General features: G+C 35.3%; 1 protein-coding gene across 1 annotated transcript in view; it reads right to left on the bottom strand.

Moving 5' to 3' along the window:
- PJA2 (praja ring finger ubiquitin ligase 2) overlaps nt 1-22,156 on the bottom strand; it is a 67,053-nt gene that overhangs the window by 21,019 nt on the left and 23,878 nt on the right. The window contains exons 5-6 of the mRNA XM_007462586.1: nt 13,623-13,808; nt 1,066-1,251 (exon numbers count right to left, since the gene is read on the bottom strand). Of these exons, the coding sequence (XP_007462648.1) occupies nt 1,066-1,251; nt 13,623-13,808 (372 nt within the window). The remainder of the gene's footprint in view (nt 1-1,065; nt 1,252-13,622; nt 13,809-22,156) is intronic.

The following is a 22,156-nucleotide window of genomic DNA, read 5'->3' on the forward strand; positions in this document are numbered from 1 at the left end:
AACATATAATTTTTTTCTTCCCCTGGGGAGTGAGAAAAGGAAACAGTAAGGAGGAATTCATGGAGATGATGAGTTTCAGGTCTGGAACAATTTGGAGAAGTACAAAGAAGTAACTAAACACTCAGAAAGAGAAACTGAAGACACAAAGCAGGCCTTAAAAACAAGTTCTAGAAACTTGCAGGGTTACCAGGGGTATGAATGAGTTTTTGTTACCTTTATTTTTCTAAATTTTCTGTAATGGAATTTTAACTGGAAAAACGAGACAAATTCTTAAAAATATATCTGTGCAGAGATGAAAATGAGGGTAGTACCAAGTCATGATTTTTCCAGAAAAAGTAACAAAAAGGGATTAGTTGAAACATTCCCTCTACATCTCAATAACTAGCTGCTTCCAGAGGGTTACTGCACACTTGAAAAATAAGTCTAAGTTTATAAACCAAAACAGTTAAATTCTGATCATTATATCATGAGCCATAACAATTCTATAATCCATTTAATTTATATGTTACTTTTATTTGAAGCTCACTGTTCTTTTCCAGCATAAAGTAAATTTAATACATTCAACATCTCTGAGAAGGTACAATTATATTTTCCATATTTTGCATATGGAGAAGGAAAACTATAGTCTTATGATTCAATCACAGGTTTTGAAATTCTTCAGGTAGTATTCATCATGGACTTTTTATTTTTAAAGGATTATACTAAGTGTTATATTAAGGAGATTGGGATACATGACATGCATTTGTTGTATAAAAAATTTTTTTTAAAAAAGCCAAATTTAAAAGTCGGAAACCTCAAACCATTAAGTGTATAAATAACTAGGATATAAAGTGAGCTTCCACAGAGCTAACGGTCAAAGAAGGAAGAGGTCATGACTGGAGTAAGAAAGAAGTTCACGTATGAAGTGACACCTGAAATGAGCTTTGAGAGAGAGGAAGACTGACAGATGAGAAAATTGAGCTATTTCTTAGCTGATTATCAGAGATTCAGTTTTCATAATTCAGAATCAAAAACAAATTCTACTCAATGATCAGTTAAGGATGGTAATCACACTGTGCTACATACCTCCAGTCCACATCCAAGTCTTCACTCACACTGGAGTCATCCTCAAGGTTATTGTTACCATCCAACATGAAAGCTTCTGGCTGTGCAAATTCGTTGGCAGGCTCATTTCCTTCATCACTGCTGCTTTCATTGACTTCATTGTACTGTAACCAAGGAATTTCTCCTTCTTCCAAGGATGTCTGTTCCCTAATACAAACATTTTAATGGAAGAAAAAATATTACTTTTAAAACACATCATAATTTTTTCTTTAAAGAGTTCTATTTAGTGTAAGTAGATACTTTATTCTTTGAGTTCTAAATTCTTGGTACTTAGATGATTCTAAAAATCTGTTTTCTTTAAAATGTAAAATTATTTAAAAGGGAAGCAAATTTGTTACAGAGTCATATGTATATAGAAATAGCTCCTAATTACATAATAACCTATTTATTTGATATACATACTATCCATGTTCCTATATTTCCTCTTTTGCAGGAGAAAAATAAGAAAAACTCAGCCTAGACAATCTGAATCTTTAAGCCCTGATCTTGAGTAGTTTCCCTTCACAGTTAAAATAAAACCCAAGTGCTCAGCCCGGCCTACAAATCTCTACATAATACATGCTTTCCCCTCAGCTCTCTTTTCCAACTCTTCCTATGTTCCTCACCACTCTTCCCCCATCCCTCATTTACTATACTCCTACTATTCTTTCTTCTCTTGGAGCACATGGAGGTCATTCACCTTGGGGCATTTCCTCTATCTGAAATGTACTTTCACCAGAGTTTTGCACAGCCTCCTTCCTTGGTTTTCAGAGTAAATGTCACTTCTTTCAGGGAAGCCTGTCTTGACCACTCATTTTAAGTAGATCACCAGTCACTGACTATATGTCATTCTTCTTGTTTTCATTACAGAACTTACTTTTACTTATCATTTTCTTATTTGTTTACTGTTAGTCATTCTCCCACTAGAAAATAAGCTCACAGAAACAGGGACAGAGAAATCAATAAATAAAATAAGAAAGATGAAAGAAGTATTTCAAAACTATGGAAAAGGATCACTAGATAAATGATATTGAGACAACTGGGTATCCACCTGGAGGGAGGGAGTTAAATCTCTATGTCATTATTTAGCATTAAATAAATTCCAGATCTACTTTTAAAAAATGCATGTCCATCCTCAACACCACTAAACAAAAAAAGTACTAGAAGAATCAGGAGAGACATTTTTACAAAAATCTCAGTGTCATTTTAAACATTATGCAAAACCTTGAAGCCAAAGATAAACAGATTGTTAAATTTCACAACATACAGATTAAAGAAAACACTTACAGAAGAGTCAAAACACCAAAAATCTGGACACAAAGACCAAATTGAGAAATATTAATAATTATAACATATAAGAAAAACAGGTATTTCAAGGCTGCAATGACCATTTATAAATAAATTATATTGGTATATACTGGTATATATATACCTTTTACTATATCAAAAAGAGGTTAAATATAGTCTTGGCAAAGTTTAATTTTAGTTTGGGTTTTAAGATGAGAAATAATGTTATACAACAATTTATGTATTTCAACTTGAAGAACAACTCTAATTAGAATTCTATTCATTCTAATGTGCAAATTTAACTTGAGGGATAAAAATATTTATGAAAGAGATGCAGATAATGCCCACATATAAGAATCAACACATTTTAAATACAAAGAAACAGTATCTCTTTGTATAGCTAAATTCATAAATGTTTCTTTAATTTCAGATCCTAAACTACACTTCAGAATAACACATTTATAAGATTTAGTCTCATAAAATCAGAGAAATTAGCATAACAAAATGTGCTTATTTTGTTAAATTTTATTTTTTTTATTTTTTTTTATTTTTTTATTTTTTTGCGATACGCGGGCGTCTCACTGTTGTGGCCTCTCCCGTTGTGGAGCACAGGCTCCAGACGCTCAGGCTCAGCGGCCATGGCTCACGGGCCCAGCCGCTGCATGGCATGTGGGATCTTCCCGGACCGGGGCACGAACCCGTGTCCCCTGCATCGGCAGGTGGACTCTCAACCACTGCGCCACCAGGGAACCCCCTGTTAAATTTTTAATGTCTAATACATAAAGATATAGTAGATGCTTTCTTTTCATGCACAATAATTAGGTCCAATGAAAAATTAAGCCTCAAATGGTTTTAAAATACAAAATCAAACTAAAAATTCCTAAGCAGCACATCTCTCTTCACACCTTTATGAGAGTACTTGCCACACTGTACTGTAACTCTTCCAGTGACTCATCTGTCTTCTCCTAGACTGGGAACTTCTCAAGGGCATACAATGTTGTCTCTCATCATTGTAGCCTCACTTCCTGTAACAAGTGCTTGACACATCATAGGTTCTCTCTCTGTGTTGCAAATGTAATAATAAATCCTTGAAAAATAATCTTTTAAAAGTTGAATAATTTAGAGATTAAGCCCAGAACAGTCCTTGGAAATGTCTGTTATTTCTAAATACATTTCTGTTTCCTATTATACAGCCATCAAAATGACTCTGTGGGCTTCCCTGGTGGCGCAGTGGTTGAGAGTCTGCCTGCCGATGCAGGGGACACGGATTTGTGCCCTGGTCTGGGAAGATCCCACATGCCACGGAGCGGCTGGGCCTGTGAGCCATGGCCGCTGAGCCTGCTTGTCCGGAGCCTGTGCTCCACAACGGGAGAGGCCACAACAGTGAGAGGCCCACGTACCGCAAAAAAAAAAAAAAGGCTCTGTACTCAGATACATAACATAAAACTCAAATACATTGGTGAAAATGATTCAGTATAAGAAATAAACATTAATTTATGAGTTTTTTAAATTCAAAGAAGGAAACTAAGAAATAATTCTGAATCAATAAACAAAAATGTCATTAATACTTTTACTATATATAAACAATTCTTGGCTACATATTTTGCTTAAACATTTGTCTTTCATGACTCATTACAACACAGTTACAGAAACAGAAAATAAGTGCTGTGTAGCATATGCTTTCAACATGTTACATAAAGTTCATTCACCATTTAACACAAAACTTATCAGGCTAGAAGAGCAGCCATGTGCTGGGCCAGAGTTGGCTTGACAGTATAACAAAAGGAATTTTGATCTTTAAAAAAAAAAAAAAAAGAGAGATTCTGAACACTAGGGTCAAAAGTATCTTTAATTTTGTGTAGCTAACAAGAGAAACAAATATCCCCAAGGGAATGTAAGTATATAATGTAAGTTTAGATGCTTAAAAAATCTTGAAAACATTTCAGCAATCTCTGTTTTCTTCCTCCCTATATATATACACATATGCCCATACCACACACATACCATATGTAACATATTCACAAAAATTTAGACCTCCAAGGCCCTTTCTTCATTTTGGTAATTCAAAAATCAACAAAATGTCATTACAATGTTACACAGTAATTTATGAGACTTAAAAAGATATATTATGTCTAAATATGTCTAAAAAAGTAACCCAGTAGATGGAAGATGCAGAAGCCCTACCACCACTACTACCAACGTCACAAGTATTTCACCTGGGAAGGGAAATTGCCAATCTGTTCTTTCCTTTTGAGCAATTTCAGCACAGTTTGGAGGAAATGAATGCTGCTGCTGTAACAGGAAGCCAAAAATGCCCCATCAGGTATCTGCACAACCTACCTCCAGTGAAAATCCTAGAAGACCACCCACATGATATTCTCTTAATTACAGGCTATACTTCAAAGCTTCAGATAAATAGACTGTTGCTCCCTTTATGATTTATGCTTCATGATTAAAGATCTCTATTCTTCAATAACAGAAACTAAATTTAATAACATTACTGGAATAGCAATATTAAAAGTATTAAGATATACCAATAAACTAATACTATTGGGTATCTTAAAGAAATGTTCATTAAAAAGTTTTAAAATACGCTATTATATAATCATGCATCGTAGAATTTCCTGAGAAATGAAGAAAATGAAAGGCAGACAAATCAAATTAAATCCCTGAAAACACTAACTACTCTGATTTTACAAATCCGAGTGGTTTCCTTTAGCTAATAAAATCAGCAATTTGAGTATCCATTAAAAACAGCACAGAATATTAAATGTTCAGGTTAATACCAACATTTTAAAGGGCTAAGGCTTTCATAAAATAATATAGCTATATTATAAGAAATTTATTTTATAAAATTCTGGACAGCATAATAAACATTCCTAGTTAAATGGTAATTAACTAACTGGTTTTCATTTTATAACTCAAGACACACATACATTTAAGTACTTGCTAAGCTTCAGATATAAGCTCATTTTTAATAATTCTAATTGTATAGCGTATGTTTAAGATTTCTAATCCCTATCGTGGAGGTAAAGTACAGAAGAAAGTAAATGAAATTTGACTTAAGAGTCAAAAAAGCCTAAAGAGAATTACAGCTTACAAAATCAAGGGTACCCTGTTGCAAATCCTTTGCATGGATTCCATGGCATCCAGTTGCAAAGATGGATTCCCAACACTTAATTTGAAGAATTGTTTCTTTATTCTAATATATTTAGCATTGATTAATAGAAAAATTTTATTATTAAATTTTTACTAAAAAATGTTGAGTATTTACATTAAAAGTTTGTAAAGTCACCAGAACAGCTGGAAAAGCCTAAAGAAAAATACAAAAGTGTGATGTCTCTAATTTAACTTTAAATTCAAAAACATAAATCTCAAATGGACACTTAATACTGTCCAGCAATTACTAAGTGTCTACCTAGTAAGTCTGTTGCCTGGTTCTCTGAAAGCCCATTTCCCACCTTTTTCTTCTTAAATTTCACCTTCTTATTCTCCCCATCTCTCAACATCTAGTAACAATGAGAATACTGAAGTCACTCGAGACTCATCTTTTCTTCCCAGCAGCAAATCTACGGACTCACCTACACTTGTACCTACCTGTTACCTTCCCACTAGTTACAATGGAGGAGTCTCTGCTCCTATAGACCCTCTCCCTGAGCTCTGGATCCCTTTTCATCTTCTTATCTTCTCAAGAACTTCACTTTATCTTTGCTATAATTATCAGTTAATTCCTTTCTTCTTGAACATTCTACAAGCAAACAATCATGATTTTAGGTTTTTAGGGGTGAGAACAACACTTTCCTAGGCCCAAAATCCACCTGTAATCCCTTCCCTTTAGTAAAGAATTGGGTATCTCCATTTTCTCACCTTCAATTCCCTTTATTTTTTAATTTCTTTTTTTTCAAATGCAAAATATATACAATCTATTTTAGTTATAAAGCATATTATACTGAACATTCATAAACCCACCACCTAAGCCAGGAACTAGAATATTACCACTGACTAGCATATACCTTGTTTTCTACACTTTTCCTATCCCCTTGGCTTGACCACACAGCAAAGTACTATCTTGTTGATGCTGTTGTCATTCCACTGCATGTTTCTTTTTTTAAAATATTTATTGGGGCTTCCCTGGTGGCGCAGTGCTTGAGAGTCCGCCTGCCGATGCAGGAGACGCGGGTTCGTGCCCCGTTTCGGGAAGATCCCGCATGCCGCGGAGCGGCTGGGCCCGTGAGCCATGGCCGCTGAGCCTGCGCGTCCGGAGCCTGTGCTCCGCAAATGGGAGAGGCCACAACAGTGAGAGGCCCGCATAAAAAAAAAAAAAAAAAAAAATATTTATTTATTTATTCATTTTTTTTTGTCTGCGTTGGGTCTTGGTTGCAGCACACGGTATATTTTGTTGTGGCACATGGGCTTTCTAGTTGTGGTGTGCAGGCTTAGCTGCCCCGTGGCATATGGGATCCTAGTTCCCTAACCAGGGATTGAACCGGTGTCCCCTGAATTGCAAGGAGGATTCTTAACCACTGGACCACCAGGGAAGTCCCTCTATTGCTTCTTTTTTTTTAATTTTAAAAAATATTTATTATTATTATTTTTTTAATTTTTGGCTGCGTTGGGTCTTCGTTGCTGTGCACGCAGGCTTTCTCTAGTTGCAGCAAGCAGATGCCACTCTTCATTGTGGTGCACGGGCTTCTCATTGTGGTGGCTTCTCTTGTTGCAGAGCAGGGGCTTCAGGCGTGCGGGCCTCAACAGTTGTGGCACACGGGCTCAGTAGTTGTGGCTCGCTGGCTGTAGAGTGCAGGCTCAGCAGTTGCAGCACACAGGCCCAGCTGCTCCACGGCTCGTGGGATCCTCCTGGACCAGGGATTGAACCCGTGTCCCCTGCATTGGCAGGCGGATTCTTAACCACTGTGCTACCAGGGAAGCCCCACCTCCATTGCTTTTTGAAAGATGTTTTCACTATTTTTGCATACTTAAACAAGATATTTACTACTGCTTGTTTTTAAGCTTTATGAAATAGGTATCATACACATTTTCCCAGGAATAGTTGTTCTCACTCAACATTCTATCTTTAAGGTTCATCCATGTTTTTGCACATAGCTGTGGCTCATTCATTACCACTGCTATGTAATACTCCATGTACGAATATGCCACTAATTTTTCTCTTATTAATTAATACTTGGGTAATATCCACCTCAACAAGCAGTGTGTAAGAATTGATTTATATCCTCCAAAACACCTGACACTGTCATATTTCTTAATATTTGCTAATCCGATGGGTGGGTAAAAGATGATACCTCCTTGTAATCTTAATGTACACTCCCCTGATTACTAATGATCTAAGTAAGCATCTTTTGATATTTTTATTCACCATTAATATTTCTTCTTCATTGAATTACTTGCTCAATGTTTTGATGATTTTGCAGTCAGACTGTCAGTTTTTCTTACTGATGTCTAGGAGTTGTTTTTTTTTTTGCAGCACGCGGGCCTCTCACTGTTGTGGCCTCTCCTGTTGTGGAGCACAGGCTCTGCACGCGCAGGCTCAGTGGCCATGGCTCTCGGGCCCAGCTGCTCCACGGCATGTGGGATCTTCCCGGACCAGGGCACAAACCCGCGTACGCTGCATTGGCAGGTGGACTCTCAACCACTGCGCCACCAGGGAAGCCCTAGGAGTTCTTTATACATTCTGCACATTAAAACTTTATACTATAAATATATTTTCCTAGTTTGGTTCTTTCCTTTTTGGTGTCTCTTCCTTTCCATCTTCTTTTATTTTTCTGCCTTTTATTATTCTCCCATCCTGCCATGCTAATACTTACCCTGCAATGGCTACAGAAATGGTGCAACTTGTCTTGCTCCTGATCTTAAGGGGGAATTTTGTTTTTAATGCTTCCTTATTGAAATGATTTCTATTTTTTTTTAGACAGTTTTTATGAGGGCAAGGAAATTCTGTTCTGATCTTAGTTTCTGAATTTTTATCATAAGGAGGCACTGAACATTACTAAGTGATTTTTTTCCCCTTGCATCTACAGAATTTATCATATGAATTTTCTCCTGTAGTTTGCTAATGATTTGGTGATAACATTTACAGGTATTCAATGTGTAACTACTTTTGCATATCTGGAATAAACTCAGATTGGTAACTGAATTTTATCTGTTAAAAAAATACACTTACAAATTCAGATTTCCAATGATTCTGTTTAAGATTTTGATGTGTATTTTAATAAACGAAATAGGTTTATAATTTTCTTCACAAACTCTTTTGGTATTAGGGTTATATTGGTCTTATCTGAATGACTTGGAGAAATAGTTCTTTTGCCATTCTCTCGAAGGGTAGTGTGATATGATCCTTGAAAGTTTAGTTTAAGAGAATTCAGCTCTAAAATCACCTGGATCAGTTGTTTTCTCCATGGGAAGAATTTAAACCACTGATTATGTATCTGTAATAGTTATCATATTATTTAGGTTTCCTATTTCCTCTTGAGTGAGTTTTGGTGAATTCTATTTTTCTAGGAATTTGTCAACTTCTTCTAAGTTTTCAAATTTACTGGTATAAAGTTCATAGTACTCTTTTTAAAAAGTCTATACAAACTTTATTGTGTTTGCAGCTGTGTCCACTTTTGTATTTCAGTATTATTTATTTGTGTCATCTTTATTTTCCTGTTCACTATCAAGTAGAATGTCTCTTTTTCTTAATCTTTTCAAAGTATCAGCTTCTGATTTCTTTGATTCTCTCTATCGTAATTGTTTTCTGATTTATTGAATTTTGTTCTTATCTTCCCTAATTCTAATTCTTACCTCCTTAGTTTCTTTGTTGATTCTAATATTCCTTTTCTGTTTTTTAAGTTCAATACATAGCTACTCCACTTTCAGCTTTTGTTCTTTTCTAACATAAGCATTTATAAAGATAAATTTCCCTTTAAATATCAATTTCATTGCAATTCCACAGATTTTGATTGGTGGTATTTCCATTATCATTGAGTTGGTGAGCATTTTTTAAACTTCTAGTATGATTTCTTCTTTGTCCTACTGCCTTTTTTTTTTTTCAGGTTTTTTTTTCTGTTTTCTTTTGTGGTACGCTGGCCTCTCACTGTTGTGGCCTCTCCCGTTGCGGAGCACAGGCTCCGGACGTGCAGGCTCAGCAGCCAAGGCTGCTCCGCAGCATGTGGGATCTTCCCGGACCGGGGCAGGAACCTGTGTCCCCTGCATCGGCAGGCAGACTCTCAATCACTGTGCCACCAGGGAAGCCCTGTCCTACTGCTTTTTAAAAAGGATGGATAATTTAAAATGCATGGAAGGTTTTATATAAAGTATATTTATATATTAAGAATTTATATTTGTATTATTTATTTCTAAATTAATTGCACTGTGGTCAGAGAAAAGGTCTCTAGGATATTGATTCTCTGAAATCTGCTAACCTGTACTCTGCAGTCTAGTACATGTTCAGTTTTTGTGTTTGTGTATTCCACAGCATGCAGTGTTCATTAAAGCATGCTTAAGTAAGCTGTTCAAATCTGCAATTAATTTTTTATATCCATGAATTATTAATTGAGAAAGGTATTTAAAAATTTTCTAATATGACAGAAAATCTGTTAATATTCTCTAGTTTGGTTAAATTTTGATGTATATATTTTAAGTCTGTGCATTCAAGTTTAAAACTGCTTCATTTTAATAGTAAATTGGACTTACTACATAGTGACCTCCACTCTCCCCATTAATGCTTTTTCTGTCTTTAAGTCTAAATTGCTAATGTTAGTATAATTAGTCCATTTTCTTTTAGTTAGCGTTTCCCTGAAATATCATTTTCTGCCATTTCAATCTTTCTGTATATTAATGCTTTAAGTGTGTCTTTTGTAAATAGCATTTAACTTTAAAAAAATCCAACTGATTTGAAGCTTTTCTTTCACAAGCAGAGAGTAAGCAATTTATATTTATTACAGGACTTTTTCTTACATCCTGCTTTTTTCATCTCTATTTTTCTTCCCTTTTTTATGCTTTTTCTTCCTTTTTTTTTTAACTGTTATTTGGATTGACTTTAAATGTTATTTTTCCAGGTCTTAAATTCCTTTTTTCCTCTTCTACTGGTTTCCAATACATATACTCTGTATTTATTCTTGTAGTTGTTACCCTTGAAATTTTACCATACAAATTTAACTTATGTCAACAGTTAACTTTCAGACCTCTTCCAAACTATACACTTCAACTCTGATCTTCCCCCATCAACTGAAATACTACTGCTGTCCAGCATTTTAGTTCTGTCCCCCCTCACCACTTGACTTCTATTTTTTTTTTTAATCAAACGACCGGTTTTATTATTGTAGGATATCAATGCAAGTAGCTGATGATTTTCAAATGTGTTTCTGTTTATACATATACCTGTACATCTACCTACAATTCAGGATACTTTCCTTAAACTTGTAAGTTAAATATCCAAGTGCCTCCTGCCATCTACAATGTATGTCTCACTGGCACTTAGAATTTCAAAAAGGAGTTCCTACTTCCCAGTCCTCTCCTCAGGCTTCCTCATCTCAGTCAACAACATTAACATCTACCCAATGTTCCAACCAAAAAACCTAGGCATAACTGACTGATTTCTCCTTCATCTCACATATAATCCTTCCTAATACTTATAACTCAAAAATATTCTGAAACCTCTTCACTTTTAAAATTCTCACTACCATCCCCTCACAGCCTAATCTACTCTCATCCTCTTTTTTACTTTAGTCCCTTTCCAATTCGATCTCCACAAAGCGGTTAGCGTGATCCTTTAAAAATGTGTGTCAAATCAGTTAATTCCCCACTTAAAATCTCACTGCTCTCTGAATAAATTCCAGATGCTACATGTTCTGCATAGTCTGGTTCCTGCCAACTTCATCTCATATTACTATTCTTTCCACTCATCTGCTTCAGCCCCACTACCATCTTACATGCCAAGCCCTTTCCTTTTCAGTACCTCTGCTCTCATCTTTCTTTTTGCCTAGAAAGCTCTCCTTCAACTAACTGCTAATTCTCATCTTTTAGAGCTCAGCTCAAAAGCCAATTCCTAAGAGAAGTCCTCCCTGATCACTCTAATTAATGTAAGCCCCTGTCAGTTACTTTATCACATTAGTGTTTTATTCCCTTCACAGTAATTATCAGTTTGTAATTTATCATATTTGTATCTTGTTTATTACCTGCCTCTCCCACCATAAAGTAAACTTGATGGGAGAATCTTATTTGTCTTGTTCACTGATATAATCCCAGGATCCAGTACCATGCTTGGCACATACTATATGCTCAATAAATATTTGTTGCATGAATAGTTACTATCACAAATTACATATGAAAAAATTAATAAAACTTAGTAAACTAAGTAATAGTGACTAGAGATGATCAAACATAAAGTTAAGAAGAAAAAAATGCCACCTCAACCTACCACTATCAAAACCAATTATGTTCTTACATTTCTTTCTTTATAAATTTTCTAATAAGCTTTATTTCCAGAGTTTCTTACAGAAGTAATCTCAAACTGGAAATTTATACTTTTTGAAAAGTAAAAATTTTAATGTCCAAGTTGAAATAGGTTTTTCCTAAGAAAACATATTTACCAAAATAGTTCCCTTGAGAGACTAAATTAGAACCAATTATCATAGAAAAAATTTAATTATCAAAGAAATACTCCCTCACAACAAAACACCAAGCCTAGAAGGTTTCACAAGCAAATACTAACAGTCTTTAAAGGAATAAATAGCTATTTAAACACCAACACATACATACACACACAAATATATATAAATAAATAAATAAATAAATAAATAAATAAATAAATAAATAGTCTTTTAGCAAAGCGAGTATCAAACTTATCAAGAAAAAAATTTAAAAAAACACAAAACCCAACCAGAACACAGCTAGAGACAATTCATACTTACAGGTCTCAATATAAAAATCCTATGTAAAATATTAGCAAACAGAATCTAGTAGCTCATTAAAATAACAATAAACCATGACTATGTGATCATGTTGGGTTAATTAAATAGAAGAAGTAAGGGTAGTTGAATATTAGGAAATCTAGTAACAGAATAATTGCTCATGATCATTAGGCGAAAAGTAAAAAATCATATATCATTTCCATTGGTGCTAACAAGACTTTAATAAAATTCAACGAACATTCTTGCCAGAAACCTATAAAATACAAACAGGGTAAAATTTTCTTAGTGTGATTGGGATTGACATATATACACTAATATGTATAAAACAGGTAACTAATGAGAACCTGCTGTATAGCATAGGGAACTCTACTCAATGCTCTGTGGTGACCTAAATGGGACGAAAATCCAGAAAAAGAGGGGATATATGTATACATATAACTGATTCACTTTGCTGCACAGCAGAAACTAACACAACATTGTAAAGCAACGATACCCTAATTTAAAAAAAATTTTTTTTTAAATTTCCTTAGTGTGATTTAAGACCAAAAAAATTGTGTATGTGTGTGTGTGTACATGTATGAAATCAACCTAAAACCCAGAATCATTCTTACTAGGGAAATACTAGTGGAGCAAGGGCTGGTAAACTACAGCCCACAGCTTATTTCCAGCTTGCCAATTTTATAAATAAAATTTTGTTGGAAGACAGTTACACCCATTCATTTACATATTGTCTATGGCTACTTTTACACTATAACAGTAGAACTGAGTAGCTCCAACAGAGACTGACACACAAAGCTGGAAATATTTACTATTTGGCCCTTTGTAATATAAATTTGACAAGCCCTGCACTAGAGCATTCCCATTAAAGTTAGGAAAAGACAAAGATATATATCATCAACCACTAATTTCTGGAGATATCATCCAATGCAATTAGAGAGAAATATTAAAACTTCAACTTTTCCTACTGCCTGCATTTCCATGAAAAAATCACTGATTTCCCTCTGAGGGCTTCCCTTCTCCCTTGCTATTATCTTCACTGAATAGCAATGGCAGCTCTGATTCACTCATACCTGACTTACCAAAATGATCTTTTAAATGTCCAAGGTTTCTTCAATAAAGCAAAATGGAAACACATACTGTATCTAAGACAAGACACTGTAATTACCAGTATTTTCAATTTAATTGTTCTTTGGAAAATACCGAAAGCATAACAAAATTCAGCAGGATCTACTGGTCCTACATAGGGCTTGTGTAAATGCATAATAGCATATCCAACATCTGAATGTGATGTATAACACTCTTGTGCAGTATGCATAAAAATAACAAATCTTACTGTTAACATACCCTTCCTGAAGAGATAATTCTTGGTTTTCCTCTTCGGGACCACTGCTATCACTTTGTAGTTCAGGTTCATTCTCATCTTTTCCTGGCAGAGTCTCCCAGCTTTCATCACTTGAGGACTGATCTTTTTCCGTACCAGAAAATCGATGAGGCAAAGAGGCAGACCATTCTCCATCACTGCATTCTGAACTGCAAATTTAGAACAGAAATATACTGTCATTACAAGTGCATTTATCATTTGGAGTGTTAACCAGGCATCATGGTAGAGGGTGGAGTACTGATGCTCTACATGTTTCATCAGGTGCCAATTAAATTTTAACATATTTAAAAAATAAATACAGGGCTTCCCTGGTGGTGCAGTGGTTGAGAGTCCGCCTGCCGATGCAGGGGACACGGGTTCGTGCCCCGGTCCGGGAGGATCCCACATGCTGCAGAGCGGCTGGGCCCGTGAGCCATGGCCGCTGAGCCTGCACGTCCAGAGCCTGTGCTCTGCAATGGGAGAGGCCACAACAGTGAGAGGCCCGCGTACCGCAAAAAAAAAAAATTAAAAAAAATTAAAAAATAAATAAATAGATAAATATTCAGCAGAACGTAAATTTTTCAAATGAATATGGCAAGTTATGAAATTATCAATTTATTATTTTCTTCATTAAAGTAACTAATTCCGTGGTGCTTAGACACAGGTCCTTTATATTTTAGACATACTTCTACACAAAATTTTCAGTAATATATTCGATAATGCCAGATTAAATGCTATCTGGAATAAATAATAGAGTTACTACTCACCTGACTTAAAACAACTTTCTAATTACATACTGACAACTGATATCATATCCTCTATGAATAAATTTTCACTATTACCATGTTTTAAAAGCTTACTTTTTTCTTCCTTTTACAAAAAACACTTTACAATGGAGAGAGATTCAATTCATAAAAAGCAGCACTGACAAATCTTTACTGAAGTCCTTTGGTAGGACTGTGAACACAAAATAAATTTCAACTCAAGAGAATATTTAGATAAGGAATGAAAAAGTGTGATAAAAGGGTCAATTAGAAAATCTCCGAAGAATTACTTTTAGATAGTATATGTATTTAACTTTGGTTAATTTGGTTATATTCAACAACTCACAAAGCATCAGATATCTTATACTACCAGAAGCTAAAATATTACTTAACAGTGATGAAAATAAATCTTAAATGCTTTTTCTAACCATATCAACCATTCTGGTCAAGAATTCTCTTAAAGATATTACCCTTTGTGCACTGACTTTTAAGAAACCCCAAAATAACAAAATTTAATTTACTTTTTTGAAAGGAAGTGATAATTGGTATTGTCTCCTTCAACAGGCAGATAAACCCAAGAGATCAAGATGCAATTAACAAACAGCAGCATTAATCTGAGCCTTAAGAAGTTAGCAGAAGTAAAAAAAAATAAAATCAACTTCCAATTTTCAGGGCCCAAACATCCTGGAGAAGAAATAGAACATAGCCCTGGCATAGCAAATAAAAGGTGTTCCTTCACTGGGTATGAGCCAAAACTGCTTATATTCTGTAAAATTTTCTGCGACCCAAAGAATAATCTAAGATCAAGTAAATCATTTCCAGACTTGTATCAGTGTCAAAATCTAACACAGAAAATAGTTTTAAAGGAGCTTACTGAGCTAACTTTCCTTGACTATGAAGCTTCTCAAATTCACAGCTAAATTACCAACTCCAGTTTTGAAATGTTTTTAAGAAGTAGGGTTGATTTCTAGATTAATTTCTGGCAATTTTTAACATCTACTTAAAAGCGAATTTCATTTTTTAAACATTTCTCTCAAGAGATTGATCCTGTCCAGAAAGATAACATATGAAACTTCTCAACTTTTCTGAATTAATGAAATAACTGATGGAATATCTCCAAATTTCAATAGAAAAAGAATGTTTATGATAAACAGTCAACATATTTAAGAAGCTTATGTCAAGGACTGGCAAACTATAGCCTTTTAGGCAAAGCTGGCCCTGTTGCCTGTTTTGTTTGTTTGTTTTATGGTATGTGAGCTAAAAATGTTTTTTTTTACCTATTTATATTGGATTTTGCCTCTTAGTTTAAAAAACCTAAAATATTTACTATCTGGCCCCTTAAGAAAGTTTGCAGACCCCTGGCCTACATCATTATTACTCATTACACATAACACTCACCTCGAAGTAGGTAACTTTTAAATATATATCCCCAGCCCTAATCACCATACTAAGCTTTCATAACCACTAACTGCCCACCAAACATTTTTAGATTTTCAGCCTCCTTTTAAAAATTATATTTTTATAACAAAATTCATCTGCCATTTAAGTCCCTTTCTTGATTCTCTATCTAATGGTATTATCCTGCCCTTAAGCTGGAAACCACATATCTTTGACTCTTCACTAAGTCCCCACATTTAAGTCCTTTTTTACTTTCCATTCTTTCTGTTCAATGGTTCTTATGTCCTAGCTCCTTTTTCTCCATTTCACCTAAAAAACCTTGGTTCAAGTGCTTTTCTCCAAACCTAGGTTGAGACAATCAATTAATAACTGGTGTCCCTAAACTTAATCCCAAATCCCTCAACTCACTTAAAGAATACATTCTGAATATCCCTATCACTTCCATTTATATCAAACAGTACATTTATAACATTACTCCAAAAATTTTCAACAGTTCCTCTCTACTAAAGCTGCATTTCATAAACTTAAGCCATTTGCCTACAGTCCTCACAATTTTTGCTACAGTTGTACATTAACACTGTGTCTTAAGGTACAGCAGTTGAGAACACAGGTTCTGGAGTCAGCTGGCCTGGATTTGAATGCACCAGTTATTAGCTGTGAAAAAGTTACTTAACCTCTCTGTACCTTTATTGCCTCACCTATCAGGTAAATATAATAGTATCCACTATCTCATTGAGTTCATTTGAGGAATAAATGCGTTAATATACAGAAAACATTCTAACAGTGCTTAGTAAATAATGTCATCAGCAACTATTATCAAATCTTTTTTTTAAACAACAGTCCTTTTCTCACTCAAATACATTTTAGTTATCTCTTAAGCAATATCCATAAAGTTCCAAATTTGATGTGCTAGCTATATTTTTTTGATTCACACTAATATAAATATATAATGATAAAAATTAAAAACACTTGTCTGTGTGCCACTTAATATATTTTACCCTCTTTAAAAAATACTGGCCTACAGAAAAAAAAAGTTTGAACTTCAAATGGCACTTATGATTTACTACATATGATCTCAGTTATGAGTACATCCTTACATCCAACTCTTTCCTTCCAATGTGCCCTATTCCAAATGCTGTCCCCCAAATACGAATTTTCATCACAACTATTCCTCCCACCACCAAGAATGTCTTCACAATCACTTCACCTTTTTTCCCATTTCAGGACCAGATCACCCTTTCAAGACCTTCCTCTACAACACTGCTTCTTTTGTTTTTCAATTAATTCATGGACTAGCCTTCTTATTCGTTCAGTCTAAACCACTAAAGTGCAGCTGCTTCTTTAACACTGCATTTAAAGTGCAAAATCACAGTTCCTTTTCCCAGAAGAGCATCTAAGGAGATCTGTCTGAATTGTGAAGTACCTGTAAGCTCTTGGAAGTTAACTAAGACTGTGCTATCGAACGACTTTACATAGACAACTTTCAGTGATATCAGTTTATTTAAAAAGGGCCAACAATTAATCGTCTTTAAAGTACGTTCCCCAGAAATTAATACACATTTGTGATATAAGTGATAGTAATATATCAATAATTTCCTATTAGTATTTCATTCTGAACGTTATTATCTATGACAAATTTCAAACTTAATGTCTATTAATAATTTGTAGCTCTAAAAGTTCAAGCTGGCTCAGAGGGCTAGTCAGAGGAAACTATGAACCGATGGCTAAGATTTTTTACTGTGAAAAACAAAAAACCTACCACAGGCAATTTCTTTACTGAAGAAACAAAATACTACATTTAACATCAGGTGAAAGTTCCATCTACAACATATGATAGCCTTTTTCACCGTGGCAGTGGAACACCACAATGGCAAGAGCAAGCTTTGAAGTCTGATAGAGTTTAGGTTAGGATCTGCTCAGTACTTACTAGTACAAGCCTGGGCAATGAATGAACTTCCCTGAGCTCACTTCTCCTCATCTGTAAAATGAGATATTAATATTTGCTTTTCAGGTCTACAGTGCTGTTTAAATGAATACCACAGATAAAACGTTTTGCACAATTTTTGGAAAATGGTAAACATTTAATAAAGGTAGTTACTTCTTTCATTATATAAACTGTTTGCTTAGAAATTTCATTTGGATTTCCTACCAGCACACCACCATTTTCCTCTTTTCTCTACCAAAGAAAATCTACTTGACATCCTCTGGTCTTACTGAATAGCAGTATCAGCCTCCTGGTCACCCAACAGCTTTATACCAGAGGTCAGCAAATTATGCCCTGGAGCAGAAGCCAAATCCGGCCACCTGTCTGTTTTTTAGTGGCCTGGAAGCTAAGGATGGTTTTTTCATTTTAAAATGGTCATACAAGTATCCACATAATATCCTCAGTACTGCCTTTTGGTCCACAAAGCCTGAAATATTTACTATCTGGTCAACCTTTTAAGAAAAGTTTGCAGACCCCAAAGAAGACACAGCAAAGAAGCATCGAACATAGGTCAATGGAAGAGAAACCATGGAGCAGAAAAGGGTGAACAAACAGCTCAATGGTAGCACTAAAGTCAAAGAAAATGGGTAGAGAAAAAAATCAATTGGCTATGGAAATTGGGAGGTCACTGTTAACATGGGAGAATATAGAAATAATACAGGGAGTTAGATTTTGAGGCATTTAATAACAGTGGATAGTGAAGGAACAGAAGCAGTGTATGTGGAGCATTTATTCTGAAAATTCAGCAGTGGAAGAGAAAATATAAACAGGCAAGTAGTTAAAAAAGGGAGCAAGATCAATGAAGGCTGCCCCCAGGATTTAGAAAATTTAGAGAAGGAACCCAGGAGTAAAGGTAACAGATATGTAAGGTGTCAGATATGACTGCAGGCACAGAATGAGAAAAGTCAGCTCTCTTCATTGAAGAAGAAATTTAAAATAGGAACCAATACCAACATATTCTAATAGGTTAACATGTATTCTGATGGAGGAGAGGAAAACAAGGAAGTTCATATTTAATTATTTCAGTATCTGCAGGAAAGCAGAGACAAAGTTATCCACTACGAATGACAGGAGAATAAGGAACTAAAAGCAAAAAGAGAAAAGATTTTAAAATAACTTTTCAAGGAGAACAAGCAACAGAACAAACAGGACACAAATGGTCATGGACTAACGAGGACCCATTTGTTCTTGATTATAAAAGTGTATGAGTTAAAATTTAAAATTTTTTCAAAGTAAAAACTAAAATACCACTGTGACTTTTATATGGTCTTTCATTAGTACTGTCTCCCATTAACATTTAGAGCTATATGCAAGAGCAAAAAACTATAACTTACCCAAGTATTACACTCTTTACAGATTCAATTGTGAATTGAAAAACCTTTTTCACGTAAATAAAATTATATGTGGTTTCTAGACAAAACATTTTATGTACAAATCTAGGTAGAAATAAGATACAGAAGTAAAACCAGCCCAAAGCAACCTCTTATTCCCTAAGTCCCTAAGGAATTGGTTTGTTTGTCTTCTTTGATATTTATCACATCCACAAAAACTCAACTATATAGGAGCTTAGGGAAGAGTGAAATTTTAGATAATTTTCTTATCTGACCATCTGTGGATCAAAAACACTTTTTGAATTTTATTGAAAATACTCTGGAAGGAAATTATATTAAAACACATTATATAATTCTCTACATTTTCCAAAATAGTATACTAAACATAATCTAACAGTTTGGGACTTTTTACTAGTACTAACACTGAACTATGTTGTAATAAAGTAATACAAATGGAAGCTGTTCAAATCTATGTCTACTTAATTTAGTAAATAAGGCCCAAATGGTTTGTTTTTTTTGGCTGTGCCAGGCAGGTTGTGGGACCTTAGTTCCCTGACCGGGGATCGGACCTGAGCCCTTGGCAGTACCATGGGACCTCCAGGGAAGTCCCTGGTTTTTCTTTTTGAATTGTGCCTGCCTTTTACAACTTTCTGATCTTTTCCCCTAGTATCAAAATATTGTAATCTATGACTCCCTAGCATGCCTGAGGAACAAAGTTATTTATCCCCAATTTACTCCTTTTAAACTTCTATGAACTTGGAAACAAGATATAAAGTTTTCCTAAAATATTAGAGCATGTACTTAAAGATCTTTGTTTTGGCTGTTCATAGATGTTTTACTTGTTGGGAGATAGCAAGATCAGAGGAGCTTTCTTCATGGCTTTCAGCAAACATACAGGAGAGGAAAGGAGCTTAATTTAGCCTCATGATAATTATCTGTATATTCTGTCTTCCTCATAAGGCTGGTGAACACCAAGGCAACAGGAATCATGATTATTTGTATTTACAGAGTACCTGAAACAAAATGTGACCCCTGGGAGGATTTCAATAAATCCTTTTTAAGTATATCAAATCGTAATCAACTAAATAACCAATATTCCTTTTATTCTCCCAAAGTCATCAACAACAACAAAAAAGTTGTCCATGGGCTCCCCTGGTGGCGCAGTGGTTGAGAGTCCGCCTGCCAATGCAGGGGACACGGGTTCGTGCCCCAGTCCGGGAAGATCCCACATGCCGCGGAGCGGCTAGGCCCGTGAGCCATGGCCGCTAAGCCTGTGCATCCGGAGCCTGTGCTCCGCAACGGGAGAGGCCACAACAGTGAGAGGCCCACGTACTGCAAAAAAAAAAGAAAAAAAGTTGTCCTGACATTTTTATCTTTGGTAAGATTTTTTACCTTTTAAGCAAGGTTAAGGCCTAGGGACAAAAACTCTGCCAAAAAACCTCAAGTACTATAAGAAGTGGTTGGGAGAGAGCACACCTCTCTTCAGAACAATTAGGCCTAAGGTTAAAATGTGCTGGCATGGCTGAAAGGTTCTTTTAAACTCAAGATCTTGTCCTCAAACAGTTATCAAAGTTCTCAGGGTATATTTCAAAAGAGCAGGGTATTAACCTAACTCTCCGGTCTAATTCCAAGTCTGGTAATTATATGCTGCCTGTTAAAATTCCCCTTGTAGTTGTAATTTAATAAAGTGGCGTTCAGTTCTCGTCAAACAGCTCAGAGCAATGCAAACAGCTACAATGCTTATCCCATAAAGTGTAATGTTTCAGATATGATTAAGTGACCATTTAGAATTTTTCAGGGAATCAGGCCGTACATGCATTAAAATATTTTTCCACTTGTAAAGAATAAACTATATACTTTTTAAGTGGCCAAAAATTCCTATACCTTGAAATGTCACAGTAAATTTTAGTTTATGTTCTTTATAAGAGAGTTCTATTTGTAGTTATTATAATACTAACATGACAAGAAAACTTCAAGAATATCATCTTCAAGTTTTACAAAGCAGAGAAAATGCAAAAATCCCTCACAGACTCAAAGCAGAAGCTATTTATACTTTCCTTCTCAAGGTACTGGTGGGAGACTCACTGTGTTTCCCCACTTCTCCAATCTGCAAATACCAGAACTTAGGAGAACTACAGTAAAACATTAGGAAGATGAACAAGTGGCAAAATGAAACTAAACAGGAGTGTACAGCTATGAAATTTCAACATTTATCTGGCGCCATATTAAAAGGCATTCTGGAACTGTGATCTTTTGCAGAGAGTAAGGGTAGAGAAACTAGAAACAGTAGCACAGAAATAGAATTACTCCCCAAGATTGTACAGACTATTTAAATGAGGTCCTAGGGCCTCCCTGGTGGCGCAGTGGTTGGGAGTCCGCCTGCCGGTGCAGGGGATGCGGGTTCGTGCCCCGGTCTGGGAGGACCCCACGTGCCGCGTAGCGGCTAGGCCCGTGAGCCGCGTAGCGGCTGGGCCCGTGAGCCGTGGCCGCTGAGCTTGCGTGTCCGGCAACGGGAGGGGCCACGACAGTGGGAGGCCCCCATATCGCAAAAAAAAAAAAAAAAAAAAAAATGAGGTCCTAAAATATATCTTAAGGCTTACAGATGCATATATAGGTAAAATCCTAGGTAGAATCATTATCCTTGATGAAAGCCTTAAAAAACAAACAAACAAAAACAAAACAGTAAGTGTTTCTGGCATTTCGATGTGTCTTAAAGCAGACTCTAAAATTAGTTCCATCATTTAAGTACACCCAACTATAGGTTCTATAAGTCAATATATTACTAAAAAATCAAAAGAAAAAAAGTTTCTATTAACTGTGTTTTTCTCATCTGTATATTCTGTTTATAAAAAAATCTGTCATTTTTCAGAGTACTGACATGATCACTCAAGGAAAAAACTTATAAATAAACATACGAAGACAACACCCTATAACTCTTAAAAGGCCAGAATCATTCTAGGCAAAGAAAACAATGCTACTATTAACAACAACAACAAAAAAAATCAATTTAAAAACCAAGAGCCGAAAACACTATCATTTAC

The sequence above is a fragment of the Lipotes vexillifer genome, unplaced genomic scaffold (assembly GCF_000442215.2).
Source record: "Lipotes vexillifer unplaced genomic scaffold, Lipotes_vexillifer_v1.1 scaffold710, whole genome shotgun sequence".
Lineage (NCBI taxonomy): Eukaryota > Metazoa > Chordata > Mammalia > Artiodactyla > Lipotidae > Lipotes > Lipotes vexillifer.